The 26,433-nt window shown below is 40.1% G+C and overlaps 1 protein-coding gene across 3 annotated transcripts in view; it reads left to right on the top strand.

Annotated features, from left to right (window-relative positions):
* LOC149255748 (Spc97 / Spc98 family of spindle pole body (SBP) component) overlaps nt 1–26,433 on the top strand; it is a 334,350-nt gene that overhangs the window by 63,541 nt on the left and 244,376 nt on the right. For all 3 annotated transcript variants that reach the window (XM_089460559.1, XM_089460560.1, XM_089460558.1), the window contains exons 3-5: nt 13,209–13,415; nt 13,689–14,057; nt 14,384–14,520. In XM_089460559.1, coding sequence (XP_089316685.1) covers nt 13,209–13,415; nt 13,689–14,057; nt 14,384–14,520 — 713 coding nt within the window. The remainder of the gene's footprint in view (nt 1–13,208; nt 13,416–13,688; nt 14,058–14,383; nt 14,521–26,433) is intronic.

Below are 26,433 nucleotides of genomic sequence, written 5' to 3' on the forward strand. Positions count from 1 at the left end.
ATATTGACATCAATGACAACTTTGACCAACAGTCCCCCCCTTTGTCATTGATGGCAATATTCTTGCCCTTCCAACAATTTCTCCCCCTTTGACATCAATGGCAAATGGGGTGCCCAAGTACTCCCCCTATCAAGGTGCTTCTTGATATGATGCTCCATCGTATTTCCTTCATCAATGATAGTTCTCCATGATAGATATGTTGCTCCCCTTATCATGGTGTTCCTTCTTGTTATTTCATAAAGACTAGGGCACCATGAGCATTAATTAAGGAGGCTAGGGCTTCATCTTATTTGCCAACGAACAATCATCCATGCATCATAATTTCATAAGGTCAAGGGCTACGGTTTCATCAATGAGTATTATTATGCATACATGTGCCTAGAAGGGTGGAGAGGGGTGGCTTCTCCATTCATCATTAGACCATGCATCATTAGATCATTCAAGATAGGGATATAAATGTAGCTAGGGAATTTGGTATATGCATCATCTTCATGCTTAGAGTTTTCTCCTAGGGTTTGCATGAGGTTAGGGTTATTCATGTATCACAAGAATATTTGCCATCTCCAACAATGCTATATTGACATCAATGACAACTTTGACCAACAGTTGGCCTGCTAGCTATGAAGTCGACCTAATTTGAGGTACATCGTTCACCTTGGAAGCCTATATATAGGAGGGAACTCAACTTCCTATGGACACAATTCATTCTCTCATCAAGCAAGCAAAGGAGAAGAAGAAAGAGGCTAGCGAAGGAAGAAGGACAAAGATCAAGTGATTGGGTAATTTCTCTCTCTCTCTTCACATGTGTGAAGGAAGGAGACTAGGGTTTTTGCTGCTGGGTTAGGGTTTTGTTGCTGCAGGATCGAACTTGAAGAAAGTGCAAAAAGAAGGTTAAAGGAAGGCTCATTAGGTCATTATCTAGCCCTAGCAGAAGGAGAAAGTCAAGCGAAGGTCTCAAGAAGTCTTGGAAGCCCAAAATAAGCTCACATGTGTGGAAGCAACTATTGCTGGGAGGGCCGAAAATTTCAGACCTGCAGTAGAGGTCAAAAATTTGTTGCTGAGGGTCGAAGTTGTGCTACTGGAAGAGATTTGATTGGGTTTGAATTGGACAAGGGAAGCACATCATCAAGAAGGTTAGACTTGGTCTTGGAAAGGTATTTGTCTTGGTCTAGAGCTCTTGGAATTCGTCGATTGAAGAATCTATAAGAAGAGAAGACATTTGTGGGTTTTCCTTTCAAGTGGAGAGGTTTTGGCCATGGCTTGCAATCTATATCATGTTTTCTTGTGCACTGTTGATCTTCTTGTTTTGGTAACTGTTTGATGATAAGAATAACATAATAATACAAGAAGAAGCTAATAAGTAAGAAAAGGTAAAAAGACATCACAAGCAATTATCAAGCTAAAGAGAAATCATCCTAACTGTTGTGCTATATGTGAAAATTTCATCTATTGCAACAACTGGAAATTATTCTTCTAACTGTAAAATTAATTTTACAGTTTATTTGTTATGGGAAACAATGAATAAAATTACAACTACAATTTTCACTATTTTTGTTTTGTTTGTCAAGTTGTCTGTGATCCTCCGAGCTTGACTTGTGTCTTAAGGAGCCATGACCCAGGGGCATCTATGTCGTCAAAGTCACCGGGGGATTGCACTTGGCCTGGGCCACACCAACCCTTAGCTGACTAGATTTTTTAGCATGTCTCCTCCCCCTAGCACAGGGCACAACCGCTGACGAGGTCCATCCTTAACCGGTTGTACTAGTGGGACTTGACAACTGCAATTTTCACCATAAAAATACCGTGGAAAATAAAACACTGAAAACTGAGAAATTCTAGCGCACAAGTATTTTAACACAATTATTTTTGGACAATTGTCCCCAAAAAAACCCAATTCGGGAAAATCAGTGCAGTAGATGAGGGTTTTATTATTATTCTTCAGCAACAATTCTGAGTACAATATTTTAGATGCTCTACTGGCAATCTAATTTGAGGAAAATACTAGGAAAATTATTGTGAGAATTTTCTCACTCCCCCACTAATTTCTGCCCTTGGGATTGACTTCCTAGCCTCACGTTGGAGCTTCTGTGTCACTTTCTGCGTAGGCCCTGCGCAGAGCCTCTATGGAATTCAACCTTCCTCTCATTGCCTCTTCTTGGAACTGAAAAACTTCCTCCTTGCGACTCACCCTTTGGCTCTATCTTCTTTGCTGAATCACTGCCATTGAGAAAATTGAATTGCCTGGGCAACTGAGTATCTGCACTGGTCTGTTCTCCATCTACCCATCAACTTCTTCTTATAATTCTTTGTTGGAGCACCAACGACCAAGATTAAAACATAGTCGATCCTGTTGATTCGAGTGAGTTTCTAAATGATTCTCACCTTATCTCAATTAATACTGATTAATTAACCACATTCCCTAAGTTTAGACTAAGGAAATATTTAAAAATCGGTTAATAATCTAATTGAGACACTTCTAGGTGGAATTTCCAAAACTGATTTATGGGTTTTAGAGATCTCATGTATTATAACCTCTCCACCAGATTTCGTGGCTAGAACACATTCGATGCTACAAAAACTAACACTCCCTCTTCGCAAGGAATGTGTTCTAGTGCTGCACACCCTGCTGATGTCTGGTTGTTGGTGCCCCCCATTTATTGTGCAACTTTGATATGTGCTGCACCTGTGCTGCTGTAGCACTGCCAACTTTGCGTCTGCACTGCAACTCCTTCTCATCTGCTGCTGCTGCAATTGAGAATCATCCAAAGTAAACTGACCCTGCTACTGAAACAGGTTCTCCACCATACACATATGTTCTCTGAAATGGACGAACTTAGCTCTCCCTAGAGAATTCGTGAGTATATCTGCAACCTGCTTTTCTGTGGGAACATACTATCGCTGGACTGTTCCACGTTGTACACAATGTCTGATGAAATGACACTGAATATCTATGTGTTTCGACCTGTCATGATACACTGGATTCTCGAAGAGCTTTATGCAACTCTGGTTATCACAACAGATATGGTTGCCTTCATCCTCTGCCTGAACAAGCTTACTAGCAGCTTTCGAAGCCATATAGCTTCACACGTAGCTGTGCTTGTTGCCATATATTCTGCTTCTGCAAAGCTTAGTGCTATTGACTTCTGCTTCTTGCCACACCAAGAAACCATCCTTGATCCAACACTGAAGCAGTACCCCGAGGTACTTTCCATGTCCAATAACTACCTGCCCAATCTGCATCTGTGAATCCAGATAGTCTGACATCATCCCCTCGGGTATATCTCAACCCGTACTCGACTATGCCACTTACATACCTCAAAATATGCCTCGCTGCTGCCCAATGTACCCTCTTCGGTTCTACAATAAACTGATTGAGGGTATTGACTGCGAAGCAAATATCTGGCCTAGTGTTGACCAAATTCATGAGAGACTCGATAAGCTGTCTATACAAGGTGGGGTCGACATTCTTGTCATCTGATGCATCTATCTTCTTCCAATTGGTGATCATGGGTGTAGACATGGGTTTACAATCTTGCATTCCGAACCTCTTCGAAATATCTGTAGCATATCTTCCTTGCCCAAGAAATATCTCCCCATCTTTCTGTCACACTTCCAATCCTAGGAAATAGTGCATCAACCCAAAATCCTTCATATCAAATTCTGCTACCAGGTTTCTCTTGCAATCCTCTATGAGCCCTGATGATCTAGTCAAGAAAAGATCATCCACATACAATATTAGGATGAGTGGCTCACCCTCTACCATTAAATAGTAAAGGTTGGGATCTGCGTCACTCTTGACGAATCCCATCTGCTACAAGTAACTATAAATCCGACCATACGACGCCCTGGGAGCCTGTTTGAGCCCGTATAGAGCTTTCTTTAGTCTGCACACATGAGTGCGCCTCTCATGAGTCCCAAAGCCCTCTGGCTGTTCTATGTACACCTCTTCCTCTATCACCCCGTTGAAGAATGCTGTCTTGACATCCATCTGGTGAATCTACCATCCCGTCTGAGCTGCTAGGGATATAATTGACCTGATAGAGGTGTATCTGGCAACTGGGGCGAAGGTCTCTTTATAATCTATCCCTTTTTTCTGTGCATACGTCTTTGCCACAAACCTAGCCTTGTACTTTTCCACACTGCCATTTGTAGCATAACTTATCTTGTAGATCTGTCTAGAACCTACAACTGACCTGTCTTCAGGCCCTGGCACCACCTCCCAAACACCATTCGTCATGATAGAGTTACACTCTTCTACAATGGCATCTACCCACACCTGATGTTGTGCGGCCTCTTGAAAGTTGGAAGGTTTTGCAACCTGAGCCACCAATGCTTGGTACTTGTCAGGTTGTCTGCGCTGTCTCTTCTTCGTCCTAGGAGTTCCAATAAACTCCTCTGCATCTCTCAATGTCTGACGAACCTCTCTGCTAACACAACCACTAGTGGTGGGAGGTTCAACCAGCTCCTCCTCATCTTGCCTTTGCTGCTCCGTCTGTTGTGAATTCCTTGGATCTCCTGCACCTGAGGAAATATTGGTACTAGTCACTGTACTCGATCCCTGTGACTGTCCTCCTGCCGGTCCCACTGGCTGCCCCTGCTGCTTGACCAAAGGAGCTTCACTGACTGATTTTGATCACCTGCGGTTATCTCACGAGATCTCGAACTTTACGTCTCGTCTCACCACATTCTTCCTATTGCTAGGAATGTGGATCTTGTATGCCTTGGAGGTCTCGCTATACCCAACGAGAAACCCCTTCTATGCAGTCTGATCCAATTTGGTGCGTTTTTCATCTGGCATGTGGCAATAAGCAATGCTGCCAAAAATCTTGAAGTGACTAACTTTTGGCTTCTTCCTTGTGCAGACCCGTTTTGGCATTTTCTTCTCCAATGCATAATGAGGAGTCCTGTTCTGAATTTACACTGCCATGTTACATGCTTCTGCCCATAGGAACATGGGAAAATTGTAGTCATATAACTTAGCTTTTGCGGCCCCAACTATGGTTTTGTTTTTCTACTGTGCTACCCCATTCTATTGTGGATTATACAGAGCTGTCCATTCTCTTCTGATGCCTTCCGTCGTGCAAAAATCTGTGAAGTTTTTATCAATATATTCTCCACCATTATGAGCCAAGCACCTTGATCTTCTTCCTTGCATTCTCCACGAGAGCCTTAAGCTCTCTGAAATGATCAAAGACTTCATCTTTGGTCTTCAAGAAGTAGATCCAGGTTTTTCTGGAATGGTCATCAATAAAGGTGATGAAGTATTCGGCACCACTGAAAGCTCTGGTGGACATCGGGCCACAAATATCTGAATGTATAAGTCCTAACACACCATTTGCTCTGCTGTCACTTCTTGGCAATGCTGCGTTAGCATACTTTCGAAGTACGCATCTTCTACACGTGTCATTGTGTTCCATGCCAAGTTCTGGAACCCCTGTTACTGTTTTCCTGAGCATCTTTAGTGTTCCATGGTGTAGATGCTCCAGTCTCCTATGCCATAACTCATTCAGTTCCTTCCCATTGCTACTGTTACTGCCTATTAGTGCCATTGGAGAGTCGAGTTACAACTTGTACAATTTGTTGCTTCGAACTCCTTTTGGGAATCATGATTGCCATTATACCAAAACCCACAGGTGTTAGTCAACGACCGCATCGCCAAATATAAGGATCCATGAGATGCAGTTAGTCCATGTTGCGAAACATACAGGGAGCGTTGGTTTATCAATGTCCAACAATCTCCCCCCCAACGCGAGCTGGGTGTGTATCGAACTCATGACCTATGCTTTGATACCACTTGTTGGGAATCACGATTGCCGTTATACCAAAACCCATAGGTGTTAGTCAACGATCGCATTGCCAGAGATAAGGATCCACGAGAGGTAGTTAGTCCATGGCGTGAAACACACAAGGAGCGTTGGTTTATCCAATGTCCAACAACTCCAATCTATCTTACCCTCTTCCAAATTGAGTGTTTGACAAACACTTTCTTCCCTACGAAGTGGATATCATATCTCTTATCCTGTAACTGGGATATTGAAATCATGTTCATATCCAATCCTGACACACGCAATACATCTGTAGCGTTGATGCTTGCTCCTGACTCCCTCTGAAAATCGATGGTACCTTTCCCTACTGGAGTACACTTCGTTCTATTTCCCATTGTAATCTGGAAGTCCATTTGCTCCTCCTTGTAGCTAGAGAAATATTCTCTAACCCTTGTTATATGAGTTGATGCTCCACTTTCTATATAGTAGATACCCTGTGAAGTTGATCTTAATAAGCAAGAAAATTTGTGCTCCAACCTGGAAGACAAATATGAATCCTCCTGAATGTCATATATGTCCATGGTCATACTGAAGAATTTACTGTGTGCTATTCCTCTTTCCACTCGATGTTGATTTTGCAAATCCAACCTACTGCAAAACCCTCTGCATCCAAGTAAGGAATGTTCTCAATGAAAGTCTGATTGCTTCACTGGAACTTCTTTCCAATGTTTCTACTGCTTGCTAGAACTGCTTCCAAGCACTACAAATTTTTCCTGCCACTTGCAAAGAAAAAAATAAAAATCGAATCCTCTACCCAACAGTTCGAACTGCTAAGCCAATCTCTCCGCAGATCTAGAAATTGTGCTGCCAAACTCCCTCTGAATTTGGTCGATTTCTGCCTATCACTTCTGAGCTTCCCGCCTGATCATAATTTCTCTGATACCATGTGAAAATTTCATCTATTGCAATAACTGGAAATTATTCTTCTAACTGTAAATTTAATTATGCAGTTTATTTGGTACGACAAACAATGAATAAATCATTACTACAATTTTCACCATAAAAATACCGCAGAAAATAAAACACTGAAAACTGAGAAATCCTAGCACACACAAAAATTTAACACAATTGTTTTTGGACAATTGTCCCCGGAAAAACCCAACTTGGGAAAACCAGTGCAACAAATGAGGGTTTTATTATTAATCTCCAGTAGAAAATCTGAGTGCAATAATTTAGATGCTCTATTGGCGATCTAATCTGAGGAAAACACTGGCAAAATTATTGTGAGAATTTTCCCTTACCCCACAGCTAATTTCTGTCCCCGGAACTGCCTCCCCAGCTACATGCAGATCCTTCTGCGTCAACCTCTGTGCAATGCTTGCGTAGACCCTTTGGGAATTTCACACTCCCTCTCATTGCCTCTCTCGGAATTGGAATACTAACTCCGGAAACGCTGCTGACCTCCTCTGCCACCTGTTACTCACCCTTTGGCTCTATCTTCTTTGTTGAGTCTCTGCTATTGAGAAAAATCAATCTGCCTGGGCCGCTGAGTATTTGCACTGGTGTCTTCTCCATCACCACATCGATCCCTTCTTATATCTTCTTGTTGGGACTCCAGCGACCAAGATTAAATCTTAATTGATGGCTCAAATCATTTCTGGATAGATCCGTGTGAGTTTCTAGACTATTCTCACCTTGACTTAATTAATTATGATTAATTAACCAGCTTTCTTAAGTTTATATGTAGGAAACATTAAAAAATGAGTTAATAATCTAATTAAGCCTTCTCTAGCTGGAATTTGCAGAAACAATTTCTAGGTTTTGGAGATCTCATGCATTCTAGCCTCTCCACCAAATAGCGTGGCTAGAACACATCCGATGCTGCAAAAACTAACATAGAGTTTCCTGACTTGGATATGACGTTGAATGCCAGGTCTCATATGACTTTGTTTGATGAAGAGTCACCAATAGGTGGATCTTCAAGTGAACATGGCAACAATGCTCCCACTTCTGGAGAGGATGTGGTTCTTAATGACGTAGATGAAGACATATTTGATGATATGTAAATGTAATTTATGATGGTGTTTTAAACTTTTGATCAATGACATTGTTTATGCTGAAGTGGTGACTTTAAACTTTTGAACAATGACAATGTTTATGCTGAATTGATGATGATGATTTGTTTATGCCATATGCTGAATTGATGATGAAGATAATTGATTATGTATTTTTAGATATAGAATCTAGATTCTAAAAGATGAATGGTAATATGAAATTCTTATATGTTTCCTTGCTGTATCGCATCCAGATTTTATGAAAATTTGCCGTATCCATTTCAAACCCCGTATCCGTATCCATTTCAGTGCGACTTAGCTTCTAGGGTGAGAAATGCAATTAATGCGAGATTTTTCTTTTTCAATTTACTAAATGCAATTATAAATGCAAAATTACCATAAATGCAAATTAAAACGAACCCTAACTATGGTTACCAAGAAATTAGTAAAAGGAGGTAAAAATTTTAAATCATCCCCACCATTAGACTAGTGTCTTTTACTCAATTGGGCATGGTCAATGGTAAAGGGCCTTAGATGAAGAGGGTGGAGGATCAAATGCTTCTCTTAATAACATGAGTGACTTCTTTATGTGGGAGATTTAGGGTCAAAGGATGCATGCACCAAGTTCATTTGATGGATTTTTGAATGACAAATTTTGCATAGCCATAAAGAATAAAGATTTCAAGAAATGTATTGCACTTTCTAATATGAAACAATAGAAACCCTAATTTCAGAAAAATAGCATGCAAAATGGACGAAAATGACAATAAACTTATACCATTCCATCAAGAAGGTACCCGCAAGACCGTTACGGAGATGCCGAACAGCACATCAGTTCACTCACATTCAGAGTGTTAGAGGGTTTAATACCACTCGGTTCTCAAACAATGCCCCCTCAATCGAACGTGTTCCTCCCCAGCCTCAAAGGATGTGAACAGATTACACGACAAGGAAATAGATGACATGGTTTCTCATCAATAAGCTTTGAGGCCAAACCTTTTCTGAAAAGGAAGACAATGTTATGAATATAAATAGTTAATAGTTAATAATGATTATATATTGAGGAGGCATGTCTCAAAAGACATGTTATGAATATAAATAATTAATAATTAATAGTTAATGATGATAAGTATATTGAAAAGGCATGTCTCAAAAGACATGACCGTTTATGGTACCCACCTAGGTGTATATAGCGGACCCTCAATTGTAACCAAATCATATTCTTCATTCATATATATATATATATATATGTATATATATACTTGTATCTTCAATGGATGTCTTCGTATTCCAAGTGTTATGAAGATTATTGTGAAGTATGAACTTTGCTCGTTAGATTGATATCAGAGAGTAAACGAACTTTGTTCATTACATCGTCACTTGTTGCTCTGATCAGGTGGATCAACCTGAAAGTATGATGTGATTGTCCGAATTATTCCAAGAATGAGGCAGGGTATGTAGAATCTGAGATTTGTGTCCAAATATCTCCCTGATGAAGAGGGCACTGACAGGAGCATAGGTGGAGAGCTTTGAAGTAGAGCTGTGGATCATCATAGGGCTGTTGGGTGGCTGGCTGACCAATGGGGAAAGAAATTTTCTCTTATGGGTTATGTAATTTGGTGGGTAACATGACCGATCTCAGCTTGTGCCAAATAAAGGAGATTCCTTATGGGCTCTGTTACCCCTCTTCCAGCAGGGGTATCTATATTAAATTTTCTCAGAATTCAAGGCTGAATATTAAAGAAGGGCAGAGATCAGCACCTTTGGGGCATCAGATTGACACAGTTTTAGGAGAAGTTTGCTACAGCGGAGGAGGTGCATGGTCTATCCCCTATTGAGCTTGTTTTCCATGGTTTTCCTCACTATTTGTAGCACACTTAGGTGCTTTTGAAGGTATTCCAGGTAGCCAAGGATCTCCTCAGACAGAGAACCTATACCGCAGTAAGATTCAAGGTTCATGTTTCTGCTTTGTTTCAATAAAGTTTTAAATCTGTAATCCTAATGAGACCTATGGCAGCAACTGTGAGAAACTTTTAATAGTATTCGTGCTAGTTAAGAACAGCAGTACAGGATGTGCGATGAGTATTTTCAGGCATTTCAAAAAAGAAAAGATATGGATAATATCATCGCCCCTGTTACACATTCTTGGGGCAGCATTTAGCAGCCTGAAATTCACTATTTACAGCAGATGGCATGCCTGTTGATGTTCTTGTGGTTGAGATCTGCAATTTGAATCCTATTCCTGGATATGAATGGGGTATATTGAGAATTTGACAGAGAAAATGGTTTAACTCACCCTGGTCTGATTGGAACAGCACCAGATCCAAGGGTCACAGATGCACAACAGTATTTCACCCTCTCAGGGAAGTTGGGCTATTTTATGGTCTTCTCCAGGAAATTTTACAATGGGGAAGGCAGTGCCAGTAGGAACTGTTCCTTTGGAAGAGACTACTACTCACCAGAAAGAAAATTTAAATAATGCACCCCAGGGCCTAGACTGTATTATCAACTGGCTTTGAAGGCGGCATCAGAAGTACATGGTGGCTGTGCAAAGGCCCCAACAGATGGAAATATTCTTAGGATAATGATTGGGCATTTCAAGATGCCTGAAGATAAATCTTAAGGATGAAATTTTCTCAGCACTGAGAAATTTTATGGCAGTAGTCTATCTAGGAGCAGCTATTTCAGAAAACAGTCTGTTATCAATAACTTTTTATCAGCAGTTCTGGAGATAACTATTGTACGATGCACCAGAGGGAGACATCAGATCAGGTTCAAGCATTCTGAGTTCTGTGTATCAATCTCGAATATATGCCCAGCACATTAAGCGCTATTATTTTTGACTTTATTTGATATGTTTCAGCATCAGCATATAGGGCATGCTACAGAATTGTATAACAACATGCAAGGAAGTTTGATCTTGGAGGCTTGAATGCAGATGGTCGATTCTCACAATGAAAACAAAATTTCTCATTTTAATTACATGCTACAGCCAGCTGTGATGTAAGCTAATGAGCATGATGCAAGATATCTTGCAGATCAGGAGTGATTAGGGGTTGGTCAAAAGTGATTCCCTTAAGACCATGGAGAAAACAGCAATACCAATTATCATGCCTGTAGTGAAAGTTCACTCTGAATTTTGTAGTAGATATGAAGATTGCATACATTAGCAAATACTGATTGCCGCAGAGTCCAAAGATTTCTTGGTTTCTGTTGATCCGGTTCTGCTGCTGGTGAAAACAGGGAAATATCATGGGATAATCATGGTATCAGTCATCATCACATACTGGATTCCGGGCTGCTAATCTGGTTAGGGGATGTATGGGGAACTTTACTGCATTATTATTGCTGGCTGTAATACTGGTACAATTGCTTATGGATCAGTGTTTGGATCATCCCTACTCTGGTGGTCTGAGTTTATATTGCTTGGTTTTGATCTTCACGGGGTTTCTTCAGCATCAATGCTATACTGGCTGATCAATAAACCATAACCAGAAGGAATCTCGAAGAATTTAAGGAAATACATGCTTCAGGTTTTATTTGGGGTATGAAGCTGGCATCTATACGATTTCCTAGGTGGTAACCTAGTACATCCTGATACCCTTGTGTCCTTTGTTCAAAGGGTTGCAATATTTTGAATTGGAGGAAAACCTGACTAATAATGGTAAAAGTGTGGATGTGGATTTTTAACTTAATAGGTGCTGATCAGGTGTGGAGTTTCATTGCATGTGAGGTTTGGTCTTGGGCATGCTGTTCCCTCAGTTGATGTTCCTAGTATAAAGAGTGCATTTCCTCTTTGAGTTTGAGTAGGATGCATTGCATGCTATCTTGCATTGAGTTTTTTTATATATGAAGTTGAGGTTGCAGGGTGTAGGGAGATTGATCTGTAGCACAGGGCTTCAGTGAGATGTTGTCTTCCTGAGGTTCTGATCCATATGCTTGGGTTGGTTGGTAATTCATTTTGAGTTCTTTTAGAATTCTACAACTTCTAGCTTTCCCTGCATGTTAGCACCATTTATCTAGCATCTTATATTGCATGACAGGTTACTTTTGCACTGCTGTTTCTTCTAGATATTCATCTTTGTATTACAATATATAGATACATACTATTACTGGGTGATCTATGTTAATTTTGAGAAAAGGTTCTACCCGTTTCTTGCCAACCAATTAATACTTGTTACTGCTTTGTTAATTGGGTTTGTTACTTTGCCATGCTAAGAATTGTTAATTTTCTTGAAACTCTGCACATGACTTAGATGAATTACTGGAAACAAGGCAACTGAAAACTGAAGCCAAATTTACTTTCACCAAGGTACAGAGTTTCTTAACAATCTAAGCAGCGGAAAAACACCAGAGATAAAAAGACATATGCACACAAAATTGACACACTTGTTTTACCCAGAAAACCCAGAAGGGAAAACCTGCTTTCTTTGTTGTGGTATTTTATTGATTGTTCTTCGAGCAATATAGATCTATTACAATTCACGCTGCTACTGCAGCCAGAATAGTCTTGCCCTGCCCTGAGAATCCTGGTCCCTGCTCCACAATCCTTGCACCCTTGAGCCCTATTTCCTTGCGCACTAGGCTCCTATTTCCTAGCGCACTTGGCCTCCTAAATCCTAGTGCACAATTGGTCCTCAATTCTGCCCACTCCACACACAAAGAATGATCTTTCAATTTGTGCCTTCATCCTTCTCTTTATAGATAGAATTCAAACCATGCAAGGAGTCCTAGTTCAACTAGAAGTTCACTTGAGTTTCCTTCAATTGTGATTGTGAGTTAACTGAGAACTCAACTCGTTCTCTCTCCAATCAACACTGAAGTCTTAACTTGTTCTCTTTTCAATCAACGCTGAAGTCTTAACTCATTCTAACTGAACTCTAACTGAACTTGTCACTGCTACCTTGTCCTGCAGTCTAACTGAAGAAGACTCCACTTAATTGAAGCTCGAACATTACGCAAGAAAATTTGATGACCATTCCAGTAAACTGGAAATCAACTCATCGTAAATGAAGTCTATCTCATGAACTCGTACTCATGCTAGAGAAAGACAAATTTGTAGTCTTCATTGGCTAAGGCACAAGCCATAAGACCTTCTATCTCTACATTTTCAACAAGAATAATAGCATATCTAAATTAGCTTGTTCTCAGATATTTGCTAATTATTCTGAAGACCAAAACTCACAACAATTCTATTGTTCTCTGGGATTTTTAGGTTATTCATCATTAACTCGAGGGTAATGAATGTTAGGGCAGAATTTACTGACTTATTATGGTGCTGAATCCTGATTTTTTATTTTTCTTTTATAGCTTCTAAGTTGTTATTAATGGTATCCACTTGGTGAGTCCTTTTATTGATATCCTAGTATTTTTTAACTATACTGTGCAGGAGGCTGATCCAATTCATCACGAACTTCTGAAGTTTCTGTTTTCTCGTGCTTGCCGACCATATTTTGATTTCATAAAATCATGGCTTTATCGGGCAGTTGTGAAGGATCCATACAATGAGTTCATTGTTGAGGCTTCAGAAAATGTGGAACCCATTTCAAATGCTGGGAAAAGACGTGCAAATCATTTGCCTGTCCCAAGTATAAAGGTAATTTAATGAGGAAAAACATCATTTAATGAAATCATAATAGTATGATGAAGATGTTACAGTTTGTATTTTCAATGCATCTATCAGATAAAACTCCTATCTTTAGTGTAAGATTGGATAAAATACAGGTGGTTTAGCATTGCTATTTGCATGTTTAATGAAGGACCATACTTATGGGTACTTCATCCAAGTTTGAATCTCTACTTTGGTTGATAACAGTAATGTTTTGCCTGCTCCTTCTTGTTTGTAATAGATTTGTGTAGATCTGTGCAGGTACGCAATGGAGTCTCTATTCCCTGTTTCCTGAAACATGTTTGTACTCCTCTCCTCCGAGCTGGTCAGCAGCTTCAGGTGCTTATACGATTGTTGGAAATTACTGAGATTAGAGCAGAATTACCATTGTTCACTAGTAGTACCATGCCTGGTGCTGCATCCTCTCGGTTATCAAATTTGGAAGCTATTTTAGATAGTCGGAGTTACTTTCTAAATGAGGATGCATCGTGTGAACCTGTTTTAGTCTATAGTAAAAGCAAACTAGAAGACTTGATGCAGAAGAGGGAGGAGGCAAATCGACAGATGGTGGAAAAGCTTGACAACCTGTTTGCAGACTTGAATGATGTATGCAGGCAAAAGGAACAGATTGTGAGCATCCTAAACATTTGTTTCTAAATGTCTTTCTTGCCAAGTATGTTTGTGATGGCCTTAGTTGTATCACAGATCTCTTTTTGTCCCTTCTAGGCCAGAATGTGTCATGTGGGCAGAACACAGTCCTTTTGTACTATCCATTTTAAACCATGTCGATTTTAAGTCATGTAATTATATTGGTCTTTGGATTAGTGGAAGCAATGCCTTGGAATTTTTCAATCAACATTATAAGATTTTTTAAGAGTTGATTGCTAGATGTGAATATTAAAAAAAATATGAAATTATTATAATCTCAACTTGCTTTTTGTTATACCTGGTTTCAGGTAGTTCCTGTTAAGTATATCTCAGAACATGTTCATAAACCAGCAGATTATGGTGGAATCACGCAACAGGGAAAGCAGTTGGTAGTGAAGGGAGATCATACAGAGAAAGGAAATAATATCTCTGCATCTACACCTTTGTAAGTTACCTTGTTTTATGTTGGTAAATACTACTGAATGAGTATAAGAATCAATGTTTTGGTGTATTGTACTGGGGTAGGGGATTTTACTACATGCTTGCCATGAAAATTTTAGGCGCTAATATTCGCAGGTGGGCTAATTTTCCACGATTTTTCCAAAGAAAAGATTTGCAAATTTCCATTTTTTCTAAAATTGATTCGTCCAAAGTTTACAATATAAAATTATTTTACCTTTAAAATTGCCAACATTATATAGAGACTATATATAAAATCATTATAAATTTGAATAATTTTACAAATATATCAATAAACATTTTATAGTTTGCATATTAGGGACTAGTGAGATTCGCCAATGTTTTGGAATTAAAATTTTGAACTATCATTATGGTTACCTTTTTTCTTTGTCTACAAGTCTTGTTACCTTTCAAACCTTCATTTCTTCATATAAAGTTCTAAAGCTTAAGTGAGACCTTGGAGGAGCTAAGAGGGGTGCCAATGTCACCTCACAAACTCTTTTCACACTTTAGGCCGACCTCTGCTCTGGTTCAAGGTGTGTTTTTCTTCAATAGGATCACTGGAGCTTATACAGTGAAGTCTAAGATGAAATGAAGAGATGGGTGTAGCAAAACAAGTTATAAAGGTTTAGGAAATAAGATGGATGAATGGACCAAAGATACATATCTTTCCTTTGGGCATATGGGTCAAATCAAGGTTCATGGGATGCTTTTTTATTAAAGATAATGTGACAATTGAGGCTGAAATGTACAAACTACAGGTTGAGAAATGTAGCTAGATGTTATGAACAAAGTTCATATATGCAACAGAAAACTCAGAAGATCTGAAATATATAAATATCCATGATAGGATAATAATACATTTATATAAGAAATGTACAAAAGGTATGAGATGATGGAATTGTTACAAATGAGGGCCCGCTTATATATCTAGGCAGGTGCCCCTTCATGAATGGTCATGTCTGTGAAAATTTCTAATACGAAATTCTATTGTAGTAACTGATTTATTTCACCCAATTATTTCTCACAAAAATTTATTTACGAAAATCCTTCAGTAAACATTAAAATAAATTCTACTACAGTTATCACATAATTATATAGAGAAAATAACAGTGATAAACAAGCACAAGAAGCAATCACATCAACACAGTTGTTTTTGGACAATTGTCCCCGGAAAAACCCAATGTGGGAAAACCAATGCAACAAATGAAGGTTTTATTAATCTTTAGCAACAATCACTTTACAAGGAATTATTTCACAGAGAAACTGAGACACTTCTGAGAGAAAACACCTGAGACAAAGTTTCTCCTCCTCCTGGAGAAGTTTTGACACCCTGGAGACCCTTCACCCACCTCTGCGTCACTTATGCGTCACCCTGCGTGAGGTTTGCGTCTCCAATGGTGCTGCCTGTCTGCTCTTTCCTCTGCGTTGTCTCTTAAATGCCTTGCGTCACCTCCTCCTCAGTCACTGACTTTCACTGATGCCCTCCTCTTCCTCCACCCTACAACTCTCCCTCAGAAATCGAACTCCTTCTCCTTGAGAATCGATTTCCCTCGGGGTACTGAGTATTTGCCCAGTGTATCTCCAACTGACTCTCAAGTCTTCTCTTATACTTTTCTTGTTGATGAATCGACAATCGAGATTAAGTTTCTAATCAATGGCTAAGATTAAAACAGATTTGATCCTCGTCTCTTAGAAGCTTCTCACCCATATCTTTATTAATACCCATTAATATTTTTATTTTTAATAATTCTTCATCCGGTGGAATTTCTCCAAACGATTTCTGGGTCCTGGAGATCTCATGTGTTCTAGCCAGTGTTTTACAAAACGGACTCGGATTCGGACTCGGCCGAGGATCGACTCGGACTCGGACTCGGAAACGGCAATGACTCGGCCGGCTTGATTTCAATGACTCGGTCGTTGTAAAAAATACATTAAATATTTTTTTTTTTATAAAAAAACATAATTTTAAACATAATTTTAAAGATTTTCATTCAAGTTTTCAAACACACAACATTATAATATACATGGAAGACAACATATGATCAAAGTAGGCTCATGAACCAATCCATTATATCAAAATGGTACGGTGTACCCAATGGCAATAGTAAATACATAGTCAACTGTAGTCTGGACTCTGGACTCTGTCATACATGATCAAAGACTCATCTTTATGTTCCGCTTCATTATTGCTTGACCATCTTTATTGGATTCTCCTCGTCATTACGATTCTAAGGATATATAGCACGCTGCGAGACTCCTTACTGTTTGAAAGATATGTCCAACTTAAGTTGGTGCACCCACTATGTGGTCACAAGCCCCAAATAAGTTGATAATATGGAAGCATATTAAAAGGCTAAATAATTGTTGAAAATGCCAAATTGAAGTTTGAACCTTCTAATATCTTGCTGGACCAAAAGGTTGTCAAAAGATTAAGGTAATTCGGACATCCTTTCTCCAAAAGAGATAAGATAATTCGGACATCCTTTGATCTGTAACAGCATTGAACTTGTATAAGGGTTTGTGGTTTATAGTTCTGGGATTCCCTGGGTTCGTTCAAAATATATTTTGCAGGTTTTAGTCATTTTGTTCTGAGGGCATAATCGTTGGTTTTCTGAAATTGTTTTGACAGTGGTTCACAACTCTATGATTATGACACGGTTCTGATCCTTTACTATTCGCCTCTAGAACAGAGGTATACATTAAAGAATATTCTGTTTAGTGCAAAAGCATTGCGTGGCAGCTAAATGTGATGTATGATACAGATATACCCCAATGTCCCTGTGTGTAGTCTACAATAGCTGTTGAATTTTACCAGACCTTTGACACTTAGAAACAAAGCTAGATCTTACATCTTAAAATTACCTCTTTCATTTGAAAATGGGAGGATCCTTATCTGATGGACATACATCATCAAAACATTACATCTCCCTCTGAATCCTTGGCAAAAATCAGCAAAAAAGTCATTTATTTTTGGTTATTACGCTGCCCCAGCCGCACTTGAACGAAGCGGCCGAGTCATGACAGGACCCGGCCGGGTTGACCGGGTCAGCTATGACTCGGCCGAGTCATTGGCTGACTCGGCCGAGTCATAGCTGACTCGGCCAGCCGAGCCGGGTCAAAGGCCGGGTCACATTTTTTTGTGTTGAAACGGAACGAAACGGCCGTTTCCGTTTCGGTACGGCCGTTTCGTAAAACACTGGTTCTAGCCCCTCCACAAAACTTCAGAGCTAGAGCACATCCGATGCTACCCAAAATGAACACTCCCTCTTAGCAAGGAATGCGTTCTAGCAATACTTCCCAACAGAAGTATCACACCAATCCACGACATCGGTCCTCTGCGGTGTTGATGTGTAGCCTACAACCCCTCATCCACTGCGCTGTTGCAACTTGTACTGCTGCCCATGACATTGTGATTGTCAATGCTACATCCGTACTCCAGCTCCCTCTGAATATGCTGCATCATGATGCCCATAACACTGCCACTGCTAACCACTGCACTACAACTCATACTATTCGCTTCTGCTACTGAAACAGATTCTTCACCATCCCCATCTTCTCCCTGAAGTAAACAAACTTTGTTCTTCCTAGGGCCTTGGTGAGAATGTCTGCCACTTGTTCTCTTGTTGGGGTGTAACTCAACTGTACTGCCCCTTGTTGGACACAGTCTCTCATAAAGTGACACCTGATATCACTGTGCTTCGACCGATCATGAAAGACCTCTGAAACCGAATTTTGTTCAAACAGGCCGACGTGTCTCAAATCCAGCGAATCAGACACTATTCGTGCCAAGTCGTGTCTAGAAATTTGGACACGTCGCGTCTGATTGGGACACGATTGAATCCGGATCGTGTCCCAATCAGACACATCGTGTCCCGATTTCTGGACACAAATCCGGAAAAAATGGACCCGCACAACCATAAAAAGGAAAAATTTGTTCTTTTCATCATTTTCATTCATCTCTTTTGCAATAGGTTGGCTGTGGGTTTGTTATGAGGGGTTTGGAGCAAGGTGCAAAGGGCGTGGGAGCGTTTTCAAGGAGATTAAAGCAACACGTAAGCGCATTTCCTCTCTATTTTTTTGCATTTGTATTACAACAATTTGCATATGCATTTCTTTTACAAATTTGTGCATTTTTTGTTTATTTTTTAACAGTATTCATGGCTCAATCAAGGGCAGCAGGTAAGGGGCAAAGGAAGGGGAAGAATGTCCCCATTGGAGATGCCCCCCCTCCCCCAATTTCATCAGAGTCTGCTGCAAGTATTCCTCTATTGCAAGTAGTGTTGAGGGAAGACTTCTTCCTAAATGTAACATTGAGAAATATCCCTTGTGGAAATATGTCACAAGAGAGGAAGGGCCAAGCAGCAAGGTGAAGGGAGGAGGCAATGTGAATTGGAGATGCAACTTTTGCCACAATACTTTCACAAGCACATATTTCCGTGTGAAAGGACATTTGTTGGCTTTACCAGGTTGTGGAGTTGGAGCTTGTATAAAAATTCCTTTACACAGGAGGAAAGAAATGGAAAGAGAGTTCAATGTTGGTATGGCAAATGTGGCTGCAAAATAAAAAAAAACCAAGAATGATGACCCCCTTCCATTTTTGAGGAAAGGCAACAACAAATTCCCATTTGGGAGTTCTAGTGGGGGACAAGCAACAAAAAGAAAGACAATTTCGTGGGAAGAGCTTGATCTCACCATTGGCTTTTTTTTCTATCAAAACTTCATATCCTTTAATGTTGCACACCCAACTCTATTTATTGAGATGTTCCGAGCTATAACTCAAGGGGCTCCATCATGGTATGTGCCTCCTGGTTCAGAGAAGCTTAGAACCACATTGTTGACGAAGGCAAAAAAAGAGGTGCAAAAAGTGCTTGAGCCTATTAAAGCATCATGGCCAACATCTAGGGTTAGCATTGTGTCTGATGGATGGATAGATCCAACACGACATCCACTCATCAACTTCATGGTGTCTTCTTTGAATGGTCCAGTTTTCTTGAAAGCAGTGGATACACTTGGAGAATACAAGGATGCACAATATATGGGTGAGTTGTTTATAAAAGTTATTGAAGACGTAGGTGTTGATTCTTGTGTGCAAATCATTATAGATAATGCACCTGTTTGCAACGCTGCTGGCATGATTGTGGAAGTTAAATATCCACAAGTTTTTTGGACACCTTGCATTGTCCATTCATTGAACTTAGCACTGAAATCCATTGCTTCTGATGTGCTTTGGATTGGTAACATTATTGAGGATGCACGACATATTCGTAACTTTGTACAAAATCATACAAATGCTCTCACTATCTACAAGGAGTACAACAATCTATAATTGTTGAAGATTGTGGATACACGATTTGCCTCTTCATTCATCATGTTGAAGAGGTTGAGGGAGGTCAAGATCACTCTTGGGGCCATGGTTATTTCATAGTTTTGGTCTTTTTGGAGAAAGACAGATCAAGTAGCCTCTAAAAGAGTCAATGACACAATGCTAGATGATGCTTAGTGGGAGAGAGTATATCTACTTATTTAGATCATGGACCCTATCATTTCTTTGCTTCGATTTGCAGATACAGACCAACCCTGCCTAGGAGAGGTTTATGAGGGATGGGATTCCATGATTGAGTTTGTGGGGAGCCTTATTTTACAGAGTGAGTGCCCCCAGTATGAGACACCACCAGAGGCCTTCTGTAGTACTATACAGGATATTCTTGTCAGCAGATGGGACAAGAATTGCACACCTTTGCGTTGTTTGGCTCACTCATTGAACCCAAAATATTACAACCATGAGTGGCTGAATGGTGGACCTTCTCGCAAATTCCCTCTTCACATGGATGGTGAAATCTCACAGGGGAGGAAAGATGCATTCAGGCGGGTTTTTTAGGATAGAGCATTGCTTGATGAGGTGGAGGATGCCTTTGCAGAGTTTTCCACTGGCACTAGTCGATTTGCAGGATATGATGTGATTAGAGACAGGGGGCTAAGAAGCCCTATTCTTGGTGGGCAAATCATGGGGCAACAAGCCCTCCTCTACAACAGTTAGCCATGAGGCTTCTCTCTGAGGTGACTTCATCCTCTTGTTGCGAGGGAATTGGAGCACATATGGGAATTTGTATAGTGTTAAGAAGAGCAAGCTTGAGCAATCCAGGGCAGAGACAATGGTGTATGTGCACATCAACCTTCATCTTATTTACAGGCAGAGGGAAGAGTGGTTGAAGGGAAAGACAAAGGTGTGGGATGTATTTCTTGATGATATGGGTTTGGACAACAGTGTTGAGTTGGCATTGGCCAACATGGATCTCAATGATCCAATACTAGAGCCTGTTAGATTTGATGATGGTGATACTGTAGAGGGGTCATCCTCCACACCAACAGATGCAGAGACGACTTTGGATACAGGGGAGGAGGATGCAGCAAAGGAGAGCAATGCTGACCATGATGACAAGGACAGTGATGATGATTTTGATGATGACTATGAGGATTGATGACTCATGAGTCATGAGCTACCTATTACCTTGAGGCTTGTATACTTGTAGTTGTTTTGTATTTTCTATTTCTATTTGCCATTGGCATTACACTACCTATGTAACACATTTTGATTTTGATGACTTAATGAGAAACGAAGGCTGTCAATGTCTTTATCTTACTATCTTGTCTTTCTCCTATTGGATCATTGATGAATTGAAGATGTATTATGATTTATCATTTATGAATTTAGAATTTATGATTCATTGATTTATCATTTATGTGACATGTCACAAATTACAATTGTATTTGAATTTTGTATGTACTATGCATGCTATAATGTTATTAACTTACTTTATAAATTGTAAAACTTACATTTAGATGAAGATCTATGTTTGAAATCAATGAATTTGTATCATGAATGAGAATTTGTTTAAGAAATATCTAACTTTTAATATATATATATATATATATATATTATTTTTATTTTTTTAATAAAATAATATATAACGTATCCGAATGTGTCCTTTTCTGGGGGGTCAACGTGTCCGAATCCGACACTCGAATCCCCTTATCCAACAAATCCCGAATCCACATGTCAGGTTACTTAGTGAAAGACTGGATTCTCAAAGAGCTTGATGCAACTCTGATTATCACACATAATACTGGTCTCTTCCATCTTTCTCCTGAATAGATTCAAAAGCAATTTCCTAACCCATATGGCTTTCCACGAAGCTGTGATAGCTACCATATATTTAGCTTTAGCTGAGCTCAGAGCCACATATTTTTGTTTCCTACTACACCAGGAGGTCATTCCTGATCCAATTCTGAAACAGTAACCAATGGTACTTTTTCGATTTACTGAACTTCCAGCCCAATCTTCATCAGTGAATCCACTCAACTTGATGTCATTGCCTTGGGTGTACAATAGTCCATGCTCGATTGTTCCTCGTATATATCTAAGAACATGCTTGGCTGCTTCCCAGTGCACCCTCTTGGGTTCTACCATGAATTGACTGAGGGTGTTGACAGTGTCACAAATGTACGGCCTGGTATTGACCAGATACATTAGGGACCCTATGAGCTGCCTGTACAAGGTGGGATCGACTTCTTTATCTTCAGATGCATCAATCTTCTTCCAGTTGGTGATCATTGGAGTAGCCATAGGTCTACAGTCCTGCATTCTGAACCTTTTCAAAATCTCTGTAGCGTATCTCCCTTGCCCAAGGAAAATTTCACCCTTCTGCTGCCAAACTTCCAACCCTAGGAAATAATGCATTCGTCCCAAATCCTTCATGTCGAATTCTGTGGCTAGGTTCTCCTTGCAATCTTTGATGAGCCTGGATGATCCTGTCAGAAAGAGATCATCCACATATAAAACCAAGATTAGAGGCTCATTCTCTACAACCAGATAGTAGAGGTTAGGATCTGCGTCACTCTTGACGAATCCCATCTTTTGCAAGTAGCCATCAATTCGACTGTACCATGCTCTAGGTGCCTGTTTAAGCCCATATAGAGCTTTCTTCAATCTGCAAACATGAGATTTTTTCTCATGTGTCTCAAAACTGTCTGGTTGTTCAATGCATACTTCTTCTATCACCCCATTCAAGAATGTCATCTTGACATCCATCTGGTGAATCTCCCACCCCATCTGAGCTGCAAGGGATATCACAGATCTAATAGAAGTATACATGGCTATTGGGGCGAAGGTTTCTTCGTAGTCTATCCCTTTCTTTTGAGCAAACCCTTTAGCCACAAACCTGGCTTTGTATTTTTCTACACTGCCATCTGCAGCGTATTTGACTTTGTAGAGCCATCTCGACCCTACAACTGACCTGTCCTAAGGCCTAGGTACCACTTCCCAGACATCATTGACCATTATGGAACTGTATTCCTCCACCATAACATCTACCCATACTTGCTACTGAATGGCCTCTTGAAAACTAGAGGGTTCTCCAACCTGAGCTACCAAGGCTTGGTATCGGTCTGTCTGTTTACGCTCCCTTTTCTCGTTTCTGGGCGCCTCGACAAAATCCTTTGCATCTTGTAGTACCTGTCGAAGTTCCTCGGCTTGTTCTGCCATTGGTAGTGGGTATATCTATCTGCTCCTCTTCCCGAGGTTCCACCTCTGGAGTTTTGCCTTTAGGAGAAATACCAACGCTAGTTTCTGTTGGTCGAAGTGGTTGGACTAACGGATCATCCTTTGATTACTGTATGGAATACATTTCTCGAGATTTTCTAAAAGCTCTATCCTCCATGAACTTTACATCCTGTCGAATTGCAATCTTCCTATTCCTCGAAAGATAGACTCTATATGCCTTAGCATTCTTGCTATATCCTACAAGATATCCTTTCTCCGCAGTTTGATCCAATTTCTTCCTCTTTTCTTCAGGTACATGGCAGTATGCCAGACTCCCAAATATCCTGAAATGACTCACCTCAGGCTTCTTACCGGTGAAGACACTTACCAGAGTCATCTTACCTAATGACTTGTGAGGAGTCCTCTTCTGGATATACATTGCCGTGTTGCATGCTTCTGCCCAGGCATATCCTAATCATACGACATTGTCCTGGTTGCTTCAACAATAGTTCGATTCTTCCTTTCCGCGACTCCATTCTGTTTCGGATTATAGGGGACTGTCCACTCCCTTTTGATGCCTTCCCTTGTGCAAAAATTAGGAAGTCCTTGTCGATGTATGCTCCACCATTTGTCTGAGCGCAATATCTTTGTCTTTTTTCCTGTCAGATTCTCAGCTAGAGCCTTGAACTCTTTGAATCGACGAAAAACTTCATCCTTGGTTTTCAGAAAGTAGATCCAAGTCTTTTTGGAATGGTCATCAATGAAGGTGACGAAATATTCGGCACCACTAAGAGCTTTTGTGGACATGGGTCTGCAGATATCTGAGTGTATTAATCCCAGAACACTCTTAGCCCTATTGTTGCTTCTGGAAAATGCTGCCTTGGCATACTTTTTAGAGTGCATCCTCTGCATACATCATCTCGTTTGTTTCTTAATTTTGGAACTCTTGATATAGTTTTCCCGAGAATTCTCAGAGCCTCATGGTGTAAGTGTCCCATCCTCCTGTGCCATAGTTCATTCAAATCTTTATCCCCACTGCTACCTATCAGTGCCATTGGTGATTCTAGCTGTAATCTATACAACCTGTTACTTCTGATTCCAATCTGGGCCTTCTTTTTCCAACTCGGGTGTCTGACATATACTTTCTCCTTAATGAAGAAAACATCATAGCCCTTGTCTTGAAGTTGAGATACAAAGAGTAAGTTCATCCCCAATCCTGGCACATGCAGCACATTGGTTGCTCGAAGCCGATTCCCTGCTTCTGTTTGAAAGACTATAGTACCTCTTCCAACGGGGGTACATTTTGCCTTATTTCCCATGGTGATCTGAAAATTCATCCTTTCTTCCTGATAATTCGAAAAACATTCTCGTATTCTTGTCATATGTTAGGAAGCTCCACTATCTATATACCAAACCTCAGAGGAGGCAGAACTTGCAAGGAAAGCGACTTCTTCTTCCAGTCTGGAAGCTAACATAGAATAATCATGATCCATGTTCTTTGTGCTCTCTTCTTTCTCTGGAGATCTGCGTGACCCCTCTGGGTTGATGCCTCGACATCATGCTCTTGACTCATAGCATATTCTTCTATTCTGTTGCCTGATCTCTGCTATGAAACCATGTGAAAATTTCTAATACAAAATTCTACTGCAGTAATTGATTTATTTCACCCACTTATTTCTCGCAATAAGTTATTTACGAAAACCCTTCAGTAAACATTAAAATAAATTCTACTGCAGTTATCACATAATTACATAGAGAAAATAACAGTGATAAACAAGCACAAGAAGCAATCACATCAACACAGTTGTTTTTGGACAATTGTCCCCGAAAAAACCCAACGTGAGAAAATCGGTGCAACAAATGAGGGTTTTAGTAATCTTCAACAACAATCACTTTACAAGGAATTATTTCACAGAGAAATTGAGACACTTATGAGAGAAAACACCTGAGACAAAGTTTCTCCTCCTCTTGGAGAAGTTCTGACACCTTGGAGACCATTCACCTACCTTTGCGTCACTTCTGTGTCACTCCGCATCAGCCTGCGTGAGGTCTGCGTCTCTAATGGTGCTACTTGCTTGCTCTTCCCTTTGCGCTGTCTCTCGAATGCCCTGCGTCACCTCCTCCTCAGTCACTGGTTGTTGCTGATGCCCTCCTCGTCCTCCACCCTGCAACTCTCCCTCTGAAATCGAACTCCTTCTCATTGAGAAACGATTTCCCTCGGGGTACTGAGTATTTGCCCGATGTATCTCCAACTGACTCTCAAGTCTTCTCTTATACTTTTCCTGTTGATGAATCAATGGTCGAGATTAAGTCTCTAATCAATGGCTAAGGTTAAAACATACTTGATCCTTGTCTCTTAGAAGCTTCTCACCCATATCTTTATTAATACCCATTAATATTTTTATTTTCCTAAGTTTAAACTTAGGAACCCGTTAAAAATATTAATTATTTTAATAACTCCTCATCCGGGTGGAATTTCTCCAAACGAATTCTGGGTCTTGGGGATCTCATGTGTTCTAGCCCCTCCACAAAATTTCGGAGCTAGAGCACATCTGATGCTACCCAAAATCAACAACGTCTTTAAAGACATGCCCCTTCATTAAGTAATCTCTTATTATGATTATTATTTATTTATATTTATATTATTTTTATATAAATTATATTCATAACATTGCCTTCCTCTTCAAAATGCTTTGTCCTTGTTGTTGCCCAAATTGTACATGTAAATGCGACAACGACTCCAGGTAGAGGCTGTCACTTTGATCTCTGACCTCTCCGTTCTAGTTGTCTCCCTACAATATACTATGGGGGTAGTCCCTATGAAATGTGTGAATAAAAGAGTTGTAGGAACCGACTAGTCGGGAGACACCACTGAATGGCCTAGCAACCTAGTTAATGATGATTCACAAGTTTAATTATTAGCACAATTTAATTAGATTATTTGAGAGACCAGTGCCTTGCGAAGTCAAATCACTTGCAAAATAAAAATTAGCTGCCAAGTTGCCAGATGAACAGTTGCTGCTTAGGATGCACACTATTCTATATGAGATGCAACACCTAAGAACTAAGTGAAATGCAAACCCTTGGTTAATTTTAAATTAGATGCCTTTTTAAATGAAACCTTTCTCTCTGTTGTTTTGAGGTTAGTCTCAAGTGTAGGTTGTGGAGAGAAACCCAAGTGAAAATAGCAAAGACTATATTAGCGATACCTCCCCTGGAGTTCTAACCACCTGATGCCTCTTGTGCTGTAGACACTGTGGCTCTGACGATTGCAAGGTCGCCGTGTTAACCAAAAGTGAGGGTTTAGAGTTCGCAAGCTGGGTGAGAGAGGCGATCCTATCGTCTTTCAACCAAGCT

This window comes from Pinus tabuliformis, chromosome 7, assembly GCF_031772625.1.
Source record: "Pinus tabuliformis cultivar Carrire ecotype Pingquan chromosome 7, CPIR1, whole genome shotgun sequence".
Lineage (NCBI taxonomy): Eukaryota > Viridiplantae > Streptophyta > Pinopsida > Pinales > Pinaceae > Pinus > Pinus tabuliformis.